This window comes from Micrasema longulum, unplaced genomic scaffold (assembly GCF_059751315.1).
Source record: "Micrasema longulum isolate JH-2025_06_02 unplaced genomic scaffold, ASM5975131v1 h1tg000746l, whole genome shotgun sequence".
In the NCBI taxonomy this organism is placed as follows: domain Eukaryota; kingdom Metazoa; phylum Arthropoda; class Insecta; order Trichoptera; family Brachycentridae; genus Micrasema; species Micrasema longulum.
In genome coordinates this window covers 308,850-324,582 of record NW_028277940.1, presented here as the reverse complement: position 1 = coordinate 324,582, position 15,733 = coordinate 308,850, and the positions used below count along the sequence as shown (strand labels likewise).

Here is a 15,733-nt window from a genome sequence, read left to right as displayed (position 1 = left end):
ATATTATATAGGCCCGAGGGTATATAACCTTATCCCAGTTTCGTGAAAATGTGGTGGGATTGCCAGGCTGAGGAAGGTGTTGACTGCATTCTTAATCCATATTGGTCGGAGGGAGTCAGAGAATTTGTTGTCCGATGTAGAAGGACGTAAGCTGGTTGCTTGTTTTACTAGTAATGACTTGGGACTTAGGATATAGAGATTTTGGTATTATTTATGTTTTCTCTGGATATTCATTGTATATCTTTAAGACTGAAAAAGCACACATTATGATAAAACTGTAAATACTTTTAAATATCATTATAAAATACATAATTTACTGCCTTAGAACGGGGAAGCTATCCCTAGTTAGGCAGTTTAGATGAACCAACAACAAAAATAAAAAATATGTTTGCTTACTTTTACTAATGTATTAATTTGTTGTATAAATAATTACTTGTATATTGCTGTAATAAATATGTAAAATAATAGAAAAATAAAAAATTAGTGACAATTATTTTATTTATTTTTGCACAAATATATTAACTATAAAACATTGTTTTAGAAAGTCAAATATAATGGTAAGCTGTGCATAATTGCCTTTTTTGACGATTCAACCCAGGCTTGGCGATGCTCAAGGAAAAATTGCACGTTGCCGAATAAAAAAAGCTGCCTGAAGGAGCTTATTGTAATCTAATAGCCGGTGTTTTAGTAAATAAAAAAATGTAACCCTGAAGTACATACTTATGTACTTCATTGGATTGAAGAAAGGGGGAAGTGAATCTTTCACTGACTGAGATTAAATTGATTGGACTCGATCGATTCGTCGAAATGATTACAAAACTTTTTATAAGCCTTGAAATTCATTTCGCAAGCCACCAGATCGGTATATTTAAGAGGACCTATAATACGGTCACGGTTAGCAATGGTAATTTCCATTCGATATTTATAGAGAGGGAGAAGACCACAGTATATTTTTAGAATATTGATTTGGATATTCGCAACAGCGCGAAGCGGAATCAACAATATTAAAAACAAATAATTATGATGAAACTCCAAAGTAAATCATTTTTGAGACAAGCATTACAGATTGTTTGGTACGTCATTTCAAAATTATTCGTACAAATTATGTTGGTTTCCGGTAACGAATTCTGGGCTGGTATCCCAAAAACTTTCGCAAAAAATCTTTACAAAATACACGAGAAAAAAGTTTTCCCGTGCCTCGAGAGTGGTTCAGAATAGCACCCCTGAGGTCGAAAAGTAAATTTGAATATGTAGTGCTATAATATTTACCATTTGGCTTTTTTTTAAATATTCATATTTATTTAATTTTTAAGAAATTTATTTATTTAACACTTTATAAACATATACAATTGATATACATACATATAAGTCGGGCATATTGCTTTAAGGCAATTTCTTCCAACCTACCCAAACCGTTCAGTTTGAGAAAATTACAAGTACATAGACATAATGAATCTTACGATTTTATACAAAATTAAAAACAAAGATTTAAAAAAATAGCACTGTACTTAGAATAAAGAAGAGGGGATGTGAAGAAAAGAAGAAGGATAAAGGAACAACTTAAATATTTAGATAGTGACATTTCAATCTTGACTTAAATGTAATTTAAAAAGTGGCGTCTCTAACATTAGGGGGTAGATTATTCCACAATCGAACAGTTACTACTGTGAAGGAGGAAGCAAAAAAATTAGAGCGATGATAGGATATTAAAAAGGTTCTCTCGTTACTAGAACGAAGAGATAGTCCGTGTTGTGATGGAGGTTCTCAGATAAGCGCATGTATTTGTTTGTTTTTTAAAAAACACAATTTATTTATTATTTAAAATATTTAACATAAAAAAAGTAAACAATATTTTGAGTTTGTCCAAATTTTTGTAGACAAGGACTGGATTCAACTCCCTGGGGAGCTGTTTATATTAACATATTACAACAGAGATGAAGAACATTTAAGAAAAGGTGTTATAGAAGTCTAGGCATCTACAGGGCTTACGACCTTTTATTATTTTCTTAAATGTTCTTCATCTCTGTTGTAATATGTTAATATAAACAGCTCCCCAAGGAGTTGAATCCAGTCCTTGTCTACAAACATTTGGACAAACTCAAAATATTGTTGATAAATTACCTGGTTCATGAAGAAGTATAGAAATTGAAAAAATAACATTTTCAGGCGTTGCCTAGTATGTAGGTGAAATAATTCAATTAGATGAATCTCACCCGCATAAATAAAGGTTTCAGCTCTTTAACTTCACAAAAATCAACAGATGAAAGAATTGAAGGAATATAGATGTTCAAATATAGGCAGAATGGTGAATGTTACACAGTGTGTAAAGTGGCCACTTAAACCAGCCATTGACAGGTCATAAGCCCTGTAGATGCCTAGACTTCAATATTACCTTTTCATAAGTGTTCTTCATCTCTGTTGTAATATGTTAATAAAAATGTAAAAGTAAGTGCGCTTGCACACAAACATCAAAGGTCTCTAAACAAAAAAAAAATGCAAATGGGTTATGCAGTAACATGCATGCTTATTGATTTTAGGAATGCACTACTCTCGTTATGTATGTAAATATTATTTCGTGTGGCACAGATAACATGGTCGAGTGATATGGTCAATGGAGAATTTCTATAAATGGTGATCGCTCGAGTACAAAGTACTGGAGATTTTATGCTTCAATATAAATATCTTATGTACAATCGATTTGTTTAGTAAAATATTATTGAAAAGATTCCGTTCTCAACAGAAGCAATATTTGATATTGTGGAGAATTGTGTATTAAAATTATCTATTACTTTAAATGTTAGTTTACAAATGCAGATTTTTATTTTCATACGTTATATGATTATCAAATTTTACTAGCAAAAAAGATCTTTTCTTGTGTTGAGTAAATTAATGACGTCATCGCTTCAATACTACGAATATTTTTTTAAGAGTAAAATGTTAAACATTATCCTTAAATTAAAATATGCGATATGTGTAAAGGGATATTTTTTTATATTGATATAAGCCTTTTATGTAGAAAAGTGAGTAAAAGGAGAGGAGAAATGATTGTTGGAAAAGAAATATAATATTTTTATATTGATTGTTTTAAATTTGTTGTGATAGAGAGGGTAAACATTTTGTTGATTCATCTAACTGGTATAATGATAAATATAAAAATAGAGATATATTATTCAGGTGTTGCCTAGTAGATACAATAATTCAGTGAGATGGATCTCTTATGCATCTATAAATGTTTAAGCTCTTTCGCTTTACTTAAGTCAACAGATTGAATTTTGAAGAAATGTGGACGTTTAAACATAGGCAAAACGGTGGGTATTACACAGTGTCCACTTGAACCACCCCTTGACAGATCATAAGCTCCGTAAATGCCTAGACTACCATATTTCTCAGTCGGAATAAGTTTTATCTTGACAACTCTCCATAGATTGAAATGCAGTCTTGTCTACTGGACACACTCAAAATATTATTGATCCGTATTTTTTGTCATTGTTTTATATTATTTAAATCGATTTGTGTTTCAGTGGTTAGTGATACGGACTCATAGATCAGAGGTTCGAGGTTTTAACCCCACTCTACCCCAAGTTGATTTCCATTTTCTAATAGTGAGTTATTTACAACTCGTTGAAAATGGCCCCAAATATTGAAATATTTGTGTAAATCATAAAAACGCAAGTGCTTATTTTTTCTTTTAAAAAAATGTACATTTTAAAACGAGCTTATAAAAATTAAAATACTCTTATATAGGTACAAGTATTGAGGTTAATGTCAGCGATTCTCTGGTTTCAATTTAATGTTTATATAGTCACAAAACAGTTTGATCTAGAATTTCTATGTTTTGAATAAAATTAGAGTAGTCCCTGGCTTACGACAGTACAAAGTATCTTGAAATTGTGTAACGTATAGGGTTATGGGGTGGTTTCAGGACAATAATAAATGATTCAGTATTTACCTGTGCTGGCGACCTCCTCTAGTGGTTGGAACTGAAAGGTCGCTTTAAAACCTTGTCCCGGCCAGTCAGAATTCGCCGTAAACTCGACACACAAATCTGACCCCGTCGAGAGAATTTCGATTTCTGAAAATAAGAAATTTAATCCTTAGTAAACCACACCCGAACAAAAATGTTCTGCTCTGTAAAATCAGAGAACGCTTTTTTCTATAAATAATGTTTGGTTTTAGGATTTACTCAAAAGTTTACAGAAAAATTAACGAATTTATACTAAATCTTTTCAAAGCTTTCTACTGATTTGCAAAAACCTTAAATTTATCTGCTAACATATGTTTAGTGTTTCACGTTATAAACAATATAAAGCATTAAAAAAAACCGTTAGTAATTCAAATTTTAATTTTAATTAACTTATATGTATCGGTTTGTTATACATTATAATATTATTTAAAATTTAAATTTGAACTTAAATTCAATTAAATCCGGTGAATATTATATATATTATATTATTCAATTAGGTTTTAAATCGGGTTGTGGTCCTGTGGCTAGTATCTCGGACTCACGGTCCAAAGTTAGTTCCGTGGTTCGAATCCCACTTTACCCCAACTTGATTCCATTTTCTAATAGTTGGTTGTTTACAATTCGTTGAAAATGGCCCGCAAAATTAAATATTTGGGTAAATCATGGAACGCAAATATTTATATTTAAAAAAAAAGTATGAAACAGAAAATTCCGTAAACACGCTGTGATTGCCCGTTTAGTTTGTTAATTACTTTTTTTTTCTGTGAAAATGTAGTGAACCGTGGTCATATTTAAACATAAAAAGTATTTGACTTTGTAAGTGCTAAAATTGAAGAAATAAATAAAACAAGTATGTTTGTTTTATGAAATAGTATTCTTTGTGGTCTACATTTACATTATTTGTGCCATAAACGATTGTTTTCTGCTCAAATATCTTACATTTCTTCCTTTGTTTTTCATATTCTTCTTCTCTTAGTGCTCTGTCAGGTATCCCCAACGTTGGCAATCACTCTGACAAAAGTCTCCCTGTCCTGTAGTACCTGGAAAATCTGCTCCACAGTCCTGGAGCCAGTCCAGTCTCGTATATTTTGCAGCCAGGACATCTGTCTTTTTCCAGCCCCTCTGTGACCCTCAATCTTGCCTTTCAAAATTAAATGAAGCAAGTGGTACTTTTCTCCACATATGCCCCAGATATGAAATTTTATGAACTTTTGTGGGGGTTAAGAGTTCTCTGTTTGTTCTAGCTCGACTTAAGACTTCTGAGTTTGTTATTAGGTCTGTCCAAGATATCTTTAGCATTCTTCGATGCGACGACACCTCAAAAGCCTCCAGCCTATTCATAGTGTTCACTTTCAGAGTCCAAGTCTCACAGCCATACAATAATACAGACCACACATAACATTTTACCAATCTTTGCCTTATTTTCAAATTGAGATTAGCATTGCAGAAGAGGGATTTTATTTTATTAAATGGTTTTTCATACTTAACCTCAATGACAACACGGAGAGTTGCAAATTAAATTTCCGGTAAGATTACAATACTTTATGTAATTTTTAACGTTTACCGTAATTTTAAGATTATCACATCACGAGGCCTAAAGAGTTTAAGGAGGTGGAATTTTTCAGTACACGAGACAGTAATTAATCTACTGAGACCCGGAGGGCCAATAAAGTGAGGCCCGGAGGGCCAAATTTGCTAGCATGTCACAGTCGGCAACAGCCGACTGTTGTCTGCTAGTACATCATCAATGCTTATCTATTAGGTCTTTCATAAGCCTGTTGGAAGAATGAAAGTAATATGGATGTAAAGTGGCCGCCCTAACAAGATGTTTTTTTTAAATATATTTTTTTATGGTTTTATTTTATTTATTCAAATTTATTCAAATTTATACAAAAAAGAACAATATCAAGATCGCGTCATACAAATAATAAATAAAAGTTTATCGGCGCGTAACTAATACAAATAAAAATAACAGAAAATTATCAAAACAGGTCATAAGCCCTGTAGATGTCTAGATTTTTTTATTCCCTTTTCTAAAATGTTCCTTGTTTGATAAAAATAAAATGCTACTACAGTAGTTCACGTGTGGTTCAATAATTGCTTTGTAAATAGTTTTGCAAGAGTCCTTATCAATAAATCTTATGATCCTTTCCAAAATTGATATTTTTTTTGCAATCTTATTTATTACCACCTTAGCGTTTTGGTGAAATGTAAGTTTTGAATCCAACATTACACCTAAATATTTAATTTCAGTGACTTCATTTAGTTTTTAATTTTCTATTACAATTGATGGTGTAATTTCTATTCTTTTGTTTCCTATATTCATATATTTATTTTTGTTAACATTTAATTTTTAGCCACAGTGATACATTATTGAGATCATGATTTAGTCTGTCCATAATTGTTTTATAATTTTCTCCCAATATATATATTTATCAAACAAAGAAAACATAGATAAACTAACTGTTTTACAAAATAAAGCCTTTAGAATCATTTTGAAAAAAAAAACAGACACACGAGGGTAAAGTCGATGGTAAACGAAATGAAATTATTAACATATAAACAAAGAATATTTTACAATACAATGATATTTGTTCATAAAATTATAAACTCTAATAAAAAAACAGAATTTTGGAAAAAAATTGATCGGAACCAGCATGAACACGATCACGATACTAGAGAAAAGAAAAAAAAAAAAAAAGAACCATTTAGGAAAAAGGCAAAGTCACAAAATTAAATTTTATTAAAACAATTAAAAAGTAATACGAAATGAAAAAAAAATTTTATGAAGAAAAAAACATGTCAAAATTTAAAATAATGGTCAAGACATATGTGATAAACAATTTATAAATTAAATATATTTGCAATGTTATTATTAGAACACACATAACAATATGTATGATATGTGTGCCCTACTTTTAGATTTAAATAAATAAATAAAATGCTCTGCATCTTTGTTGTAAAATGTTTTTATTGAATTAAAAAATTTATAATTACTATTTTTAGTTGTTCCATGAAATGTTTTCTTGTTGGTTTCTAGATTAAAACATCTAATAGAAAACTTTATGTTTTAGAAGGACCACCAAACATATTTTGACAAATAGCACCGATCTACACTTTAAACTAGTAAGAATGAAGTCAGAAAGTAACGGTTTTACTAGAGCTGTTTGGCAAAGTCTACAAAATTTTATGAGGTCACTTTAAGAAAAGCCAGATTCAAAATAAAATATTAAAATTTCGAGTTTCCATCTTGTTAAAAAAAAAATCTCGCCCCTCAAACAAGCAATAGTACCTCCCAAGGAGCGCTGTAACGAATTAATAATTGCGGAAACTTTGATTTAATGGGAACTTGAGTGAAGGAAGTGGTTTTCATTTAGAGTAGATAAAATGTTACTTACCGGATCCTTCATTACATAGCACCGTGATGACTGGAAAGAATGAATCTCTACCGTCGAACACTTTAATGATGTCCGCTCTATTGAGGCAACTGAAAATAAAAATAATTATTTATTACTCACTCTTTTCTCACTTTTCAGTAGGTCCACTTATATTTGCTCCACATGATCATATACATACATTCTCACACACAAACATGCACCCTCTCTCCCACATACGCACGAATACACGAAATATCAGCGAGATCTTATGCACAATTTTATGCACCCAGAAGCGGTACAAATGCAAGTCAGAGTTACTCTTCCATTAATGGGGCAATTCGCATGCTGATTTTTAATCTAGTATTAAATATCTTTTATATTTAAACCGTCATATTGTATAAATGACTGTAGATTTCAATAAATAAACGTTTAAAAAAAGATAAAGATTGTTCTGAATTGCCTGGATTCTAGTTTTTTTGTTGAATTTGTGTGAGCAGAAAGGTTTATATTTAAAATAGTCTTGGTGATGTCACGCAGTGACATTCCTTTGAAAGGAAGTGTCTTTGTCTGTCGGTAGATATCCTTGACATCGCAATACCACTCGAGTCCAAGAATGTTTCTCAGAGCTCTGTTCTGAAGAACTCCTGTCTCCGAGATCTTATTGTTGCTGGCGAAACCCCATATACATAAGAGATATGATATGTGAAAATGTATCATAGCGTAGTAGCCATCAAACAAAAAGGGATGAGGAAGCAAGCCAAGGTTAACAGTATTTATCAGGGTTGACACTATTTACTGCTGATATGTATATATGTTTATGTACTTGTAAGAGATATAGTGAGCAGTGATAGCGGGGTGGTCCGTTGTCATTCGGGCGAATATAAAATTATTTGAGCAACTGATCACAGATTGCCTTGCTCCTGAAAGCTGTCGCTTCTTGTTGTGTTGTCTACAGGTGCAATACTCTACCGATACCGCACTATACACATACAACTTGCATCTGATTTGGTACGAGTTTACCTACATAGATAGATGCCACAAAAAAACCAACATTGGAACATACACATAGTAAATTGTCCTGTTCAATTAGGAATGATAGAGAAATATTTTTTCTACTTGTACATTATTTATTTTATTATTTTATACTATGTAAATGTGTTTTGATTTTTAAAATGCCAAATAAGGGTATTATTATTTTTAGTACACAGAAATACACATATTATTTTAACGAATACCTTCACACAAACTATATCTACCAATAAAGGCTCGCTGTTGTTATTGTGATAATAAGTACTTAAGTACAATAACATTATGTTAATTTCAACTGTTAACCGTTTATTGTCTTATCTGTCTTCTAAATAATATTTTTCTAACTTCTTCTAATTTTAAGATTATTTAAATATAACCTATACGAAAAAATGCACTCCTGTTTTTTCCACTGGCACTGCAATATACTAGTATGTATGTATAAATATATATACCCATATATTTTCTACTCATATGTAATGATGATTATTTTTTTTTTCTTACTCTTCTTAATTAATTTTTATTTTTTGCTACTTATGTGTAATATTCTTCTGTATTCATATTTAAAAATGCACTTTTGTTCTTTCCACTGCACTAAATGTATGTACTATATGTTTAATATACTCATATATTTTATACTAATATGTGGAGATGATATTTTTAATATTTTTCTTTTTCTTCTAAAAATCTTTTTTTTTTGGCTTCCTCTGTGTAAAATACATGTTTGTCTTCATTTATATATATATATATGCAAAACATGTAAAAACCTACAAGGTGTTTAAAAAAAAAAAAAAAAAAATGTACAGTAAAAACAAAACATTTTATATTCCATTTTACGCATATGAATTTTCGACATCGCAAAAAAATATTGGCAAGTAAGTGTTGATAGCATTTTAAAAACACGCTGAATTTTCTGGTCTGAAAATCTTTTCCGTATATTGTTTATTCTCGTAAGAGATTTCTCGATTCAAGTCCCCGGGGAAACATTACCTTCCTTCACATCTCACATCATTTGTAAAATACTCTAATCCTTGAATCAGACGTCAGTATTATATTACCCCAAATAAACATAAATTTGTATCTGCGTAAAGAAAATTCAACTTCGGTAGATGTGAGTTGTGATAAAATGACGCAAAAAACAGAAAACTGATTGGTGAATACGTTAATATACGTAAAAACAAATAGAAAAGACGCAGAAGAGCGTAAAATCATCTTTTTAAATAGAAAAATCAAATACTTAGATGCTATTACAAGTAAAAAATGTTACCCGTGTATTTTAAGCGAAGAATTAAAATTTGGTGTTTTTTGACATATTTTTTCAAACTTTAGACTTTTTGCGTAACACATAATGATGTAGTGTTGATATTTTTATAGTGTTTTTTAAGTGATAAACATGCCAAGACGCAAATTTAGAGCCCTGTTTCAATTCAAAATACAAAAAAAAATGTTTTCGACCCGTCTTTGTGAACACACAAACATAGTTATATTAATGTTTTTTAATATTATGTTGACAGAGAAAATTAATTTGTGGGAATAGGTACGTCAAAAAACAACAAATATTTATGCCATAAGTGTTTTACAACCCTCGTGATGTAATTGCTAAGACGCTTGATTCCCGCTCGAAAGGTTCCGGGTTCGATTCTCGGTAAGATCACAAAAAAGATTGAAAATGTGAAGTAACTCAAGCGATGTCTGTTCTGTTATTCACCACTATAATTGGGTCTCCTGGCCTTTTGTGATGCAAAAAATGTACATTCAACATATTACGTATTTAAGATAACACGATTGTAATATGTAATTTCGTAGCGAAGAGCGAAGTACTTGAATAAACATTATCAGGTTGCCAACACTGGAACGCCTTTTTCAGTTAGCAAACCTGATACGAACCTAACTTCACTATTTACGAGGTTCTATATTTATGACACTTGAAAAGACATCGCTCGCTGCATTTCTTTTTTTTCTCGATCTTTTGTCTCACCTGCACGCAGTTTAAATTATATTGTAAATATATTTTGATGAATTATATGGTGATATAATATGCAACTTCTAGTAATAAATATTTTAAATCTTATCCTTGTTTATGTTTATAATCCACACTCGCAAATCAATACATAACAATCTAATTGAGTTTGTAATTAGGTGCTATAAAATGGTTTTAAAGAGTTTTTTTATGTATAACGAATATATTTTAATATCATCGATATGGCGATGAAACGTGTTAATACTATTTTGTTTACTTTCACAAAAGTTAAAACATCGACTCTTCTAAATACTCCTTATCTCTGTAACTCCACTTTCTACTATTTGCTTGTATTATTCTGTTTATTTAAGACGGCAAAACAGAGCTGTCTTGTTCCTTTATAAAGATAGCAGTGGTTTGTCTATGGCACAACTGTCTTCAGCAAACAGATAAATAGACAGACATATAAACAGGTTAGACTACTGTAAGATAAGGTTCAAGGAATTTAACAAAATGATTTATTTTTACATATCAACATGATAATAAATCTATGTGAGTAAATACATTATTATTTACGCTCAATAATTTTTGATACTTCACAAGAATACGTTATATAATTAAGTTAACACAATATTTTTCCTCGAAAACCTCGCGCCGAGGAAGATATTATACAATATTTTAGTTTAACAAATAATATATGCTCATATATACTTTTGCCACATCCGCTCCTAAGTAGAGCATATGGACATCACCAGATGCCTTCAGGAAACCTTATCGCCAGCCAGTACCCTCGCCTCGTCCCGCCTCCCTAAGTTCCGCCGAACAAAGCCGAAATATGGTCATCTATGGCCTTCCAGGACGGCGGCAGCCCGCAGTTGCGAAGAAAAGGCAACATGGATAAAGGCTCTTTTGCGGCATCCGCAGCAGTGGCCACTTTAATAACTTTGTAACATTCACCATTCTGCCTATTTTTGAACATCTGTATTTCTTTCATTCTGATTGATTTTTGTGATGAGAGTATCCATTTCTTATTTATTTATTTACGTACAACTTAATCTACATTTTTGAGACATAAGTCCCAACTCCATCGAACCAAAGTGTTGAGTAGGGACGAACAATTTATTAATTTATTTTAATTATTTATTTATTTCACAGTTTTTAATTGTACAGAGGTTCTTTGTTTCAGGTTCCAACTAGCTATGAAATTCCTATGTTTTTAAAAGAACCTTCTTTTTACATGTATTTGTATTTTTTTTCATTTCATTAAACGATGCTTAAAAAGATAAAAATAATAATAATATATCAAAAAAATCAATAAAGATATAAATTAGAAAACTTGCTTATAATACTAAAAATTTAAGCACAAATATAAATTAGAAAATATACCATTATAATTGAAAAATGAAACATTAATGCAAATTAGGAAACAAACATATAATATTACAAATTGAAGCATATTTTATAAAATATACTATAAATAATTGAAAAATAAAATATAAATATGAATTAGAAAATAAACCAACATTAATAAAAATTGAAGCACAAATATGTTTACCCCATTTATAATTAAATGAATAAATGTAAATGCTAAAAATAATAAGAATGTTGAAAAAAATATAAATTACAAAACGTTAAAAGTAAAAAGAATATATAAATAAAAAGAAATAAAACAATTGAATTGTTGAGTCGATTATTGATTCTTGTCAATTATTAAGTCTAGGATTATTGTTTATTATACTTCACACACAAAACTGTATTCTTCATCCACCCGGATATAAAAATACATCAAAAGTAATTAAAAATATCGTTTTTACCAGTACGTTTTAAATACGTAAAGTACCGCGAAAATAAAAGTTTTTTCTCATGTTGATAATATTTTATTGCAAAAGTTTGTTCTGCTAGAAAGTTTTCTACTAGAAAATCGTATAACAGTTCATATTGCAGTAAAGTTTCGGATTAAAGAGCGTTCGTCCGTGCACTTTCTTCTGCTTCATCTATTTAGCATCTCCTATAACGTCTCCTCCTTTCTGATCCATTAAACACCTAACGGGAACGTTGTGAAAAGAAATGTTATAAGCTATTAATAAAATGATATGCATTTAGATTTCTGAATATTAACAGTGTTTTGAGTATGTCCAAAAGTTTTTAGCCAGGCTGGATTTCCCCTCTAGGAAGTAACTTAGATCTCAATTTGTTACAACAGAGAGGGAAAACATTTTTGAGAAGGGAATATGGAAGTCTTGGCATTCGCAGGGCTTATTACCTGTCATTGCCTAGTAGGTGCATTGGTCCAGCCGGATGAATCTCACCCACATGATAAAGGTTTTTATCTCTTTTATTTTATTTATTTTGGTTCACAAACGATAAACAATATATATTATATTGGTATAATAATCACAAATCATTATGTTATATATTGTTCATCAATTGTATGTGAACACAGTATGCACCAGTAAAAAAAAAGATTATTATAGATATTTTTTTAATTGGCTAGCTTAATTGAATTTTATGATTGTTATAAAAGTTTATACAATTAACTATTACTTACAGGTTAATACAAATAATTTTATCTAACTAACATAAGTTACTATTTGATTTTATAAATTGCGTTACAGTTTTTCTATAATTATTTCATGTATCGATGAATAAAATATCAAGCATTACTTTCTACATTATTATACAATCTTAACATGCGCAATAATGCATTAAAGTGCGCCAAATTATTATTGAAGGTTGAAAGATAAAATGTTGTAAACGATTTCAATTGCCGACTGGGGACATTCTCTAAACAAAATGTAGAATCAACATTTCTATAAATTATTTTATAAAGATATATCAAGTCTAAAATCTGTCTCCCAAATTTCAATTTATCTAGACCAAAATATTCTAGGCGTTGATCATAAGACTTAAGGGTACTGCCCAGGTTACATTAAAATGTTAGGATACGAAGGATTTTTTTCTCAACAAATTCAATTAAATTAATGTGTTTTTGCTTCCCTAAAGTCAATAGATGCGCGAGTTGAGGAAATAAAGATGTTTAAACATAGGCAGAATCGTCAATGTTACACAGTGTGTAAAGTGTCTACTTAAACCAGCCAATGACAGGTCATATGGCTTATGATCTTTTATTTTCCCTCTTTGTTGCAACAAATTTAATTCATGATATTATTTTCATTATTTTGAGTATATGAAAGTATTTGTTAATAAGTAATGAAATTTAAAAAAATATTAAAAAGAGATAAAACGGTGTAACAAAAGGACTTTTGTTCACCTTTACAGAGCTACTATCTAATATTATTAGTGGGACTCGTGGTGCAGTGGTCAGCGTGTTCGTCTATCATTCAAGAATTCTCGGGATCAGGAAAGGGTTGACAAGAAATATAATAGTGTTGTAGGGTCCATAGTCCATAGTCGATGACACACACGTATTAAATTAGTTCACCTGAAGTAGACTAATAACCGACGATGCAATATCATCATTTTCTATCGAGCCCAATACAATTTATATTACAACTCTAGTAATATGGCACATAAAGACGGGATCGTCGCCCTGTAGTACATTCACATCATCCCTACCATGAAGAAATGAACTACAAAGAAATATGGTCTATAAAGAGACCACAGAACGCAGCCAACATCAGTCAATCAGTCAGTCAGACAGTTCAGTTCTCGTCAGACCAGCTCGACGACATCACACAGTTCCAGCATGTAGTTCAAGTGCAGTCTCTTTAACCTATCATCAACGTAACACTCGTCCGACAAAATGCATTATTTATTCGCCATGTAATAAATAAACATCTAACAGCAACCTCGTGTCTTCTCTGTCAATCTCTAACTGGGGTAAGAACTCCAACCAAACTCTCAATTACCTTATTCCACAGTGTTTTAAAGTATTTTTAGACTATCCTATTTTTTAGTCCCTTAGCATCTGACGTCTAAGACTGATTGATCATCTTACCTTTATGTCATAGAAATGATCAAGAAACGTTGCGATTGGTGTACTAAAGCCGTGTTCTATGCACCATTAGGTGCAGAAAGGGAATAGTGATGATGATTATGTCTAATATTATGTTATTATTGGGAACTGCGTTTGTTAACCAAACGCAGGGTAGTTCGATCATCGGTTACATGAAGTCACAGTGATCAGTCTTAAAATCAATATTTTATATATTTAATATCAAAAACATTTTTCACCTTATGGTATGACATTCTAAACTTATTTATGTAAACGTTTTTTTAAACTACTTGATTTTTGAGTCATACGTCGACATGTTTTGAGGTAACTTTCTCATCTTCAGGACTTGAACTAACTTAGTATTTTTCGTGTTGGTATTTGTATTATAAAATATTGTAAGAAAAAAAAAAACGAAAGAAGGAGGGAAAAAGAGTTAATATTTTATGTCCACCCTGCTAGATATCAAGTCCAAGACCTCGAAAATGAAAGGCAAATGCGCCAACCACTAAACGAACTTATCTTCACTCGATTTTCATATTCAGAATTTAATCAATTAGCTTTTATCTGAATATACGTTTTTCAATCTTATTTTTATTGATTTATTAAAGTCGGGTAGTTGTCCCGTGGCTAGTTTTGCGGTTTCATCGATAAGAGGTGCGAGCTAACTTAATTCTTATTTAATAATACTTAGTTATTTACAACTCGTTGAAAATGCCCCCAAAATAAAAACACTTTGGTAAATTTAAAGAAAGCAAATATTTCACATTTGAAAGAGCATCGGTGTCTCGAAAAAGGCATGGAAGGAAAAAAGAGGCAGTAAAAGGAGTTATTATAAAGAATTTCTGAAATACAATATCAGCAACATCGTATAATGATGAATACCAACTATTTAAAACCAATAACGTGAGTCTTATACGAGTGAATGAATTACTAGTTAAGAATTTAAACCAACAAACGTGTGCAAATGATTTTTTTTACCAGAATAATTGGTTTGAAACGTTAAAAATAATAAAACAACGTTGTCGAAATTGGTAGGCGATGCCTTTTTCCTGCACATAGTCCATGTGCAGCTGTTTTTCTTCAGCTTAAGTATCTAAATCTAGTTGAATAACGGGATTTTCAAACATTATTCTTTAAAAGTAATTTCTAAAAAAGCATTGCATGTGTTATCCGGGGTATAAATACTCCCAGAAACCATTTCACCCCTCTCCCGACTCCAGACACCATTTACGATGGCATAAAAGCATCCGGCATTCCTGGCTAATTCATAGTACATTTCCTGGACAAACCTCTTGGACGAAATCCAGAATTTCAGGTATATTTCTTCTTTGATGTCCTCGTAAAACAGCTTCATCTTCTCTGCGAGGAATGCACAAGTCTTCGGGAGGTTAATCGTAGCGACTAGACACCCAAGCTTTTAAACAGGTAACTTCGCAATAATATCCACATAG

At 31.1% G+C, this 15,733-nt stretch overlaps 1 protein-coding gene across 1 annotated transcript in view; it reads right to left on the bottom strand.

Moving 5' to 3' along the window:
• LOC148279202 (suppressor of lurcher protein 1-like) overlaps window positions 1-15,733 on the bottom strand; it is a 422,275-nt gene that overhangs the window by 103,290 nt on the left and 303,252 nt on the right. The window contains exons 7-8 of the mRNA XM_088230326.1: window positions 7,363-7,451; window positions 3,950-4,072 (exon numbers count right to left, since the gene is read on the bottom strand). Of these exons, the coding sequence (XP_088086452.1) occupies window positions 3,950-4,072; window positions 7,363-7,451 (212 nt within the window). The remainder of the gene's footprint in view (window positions 1-3,949; window positions 4,073-7,362; window positions 7,452-15,733) is intronic.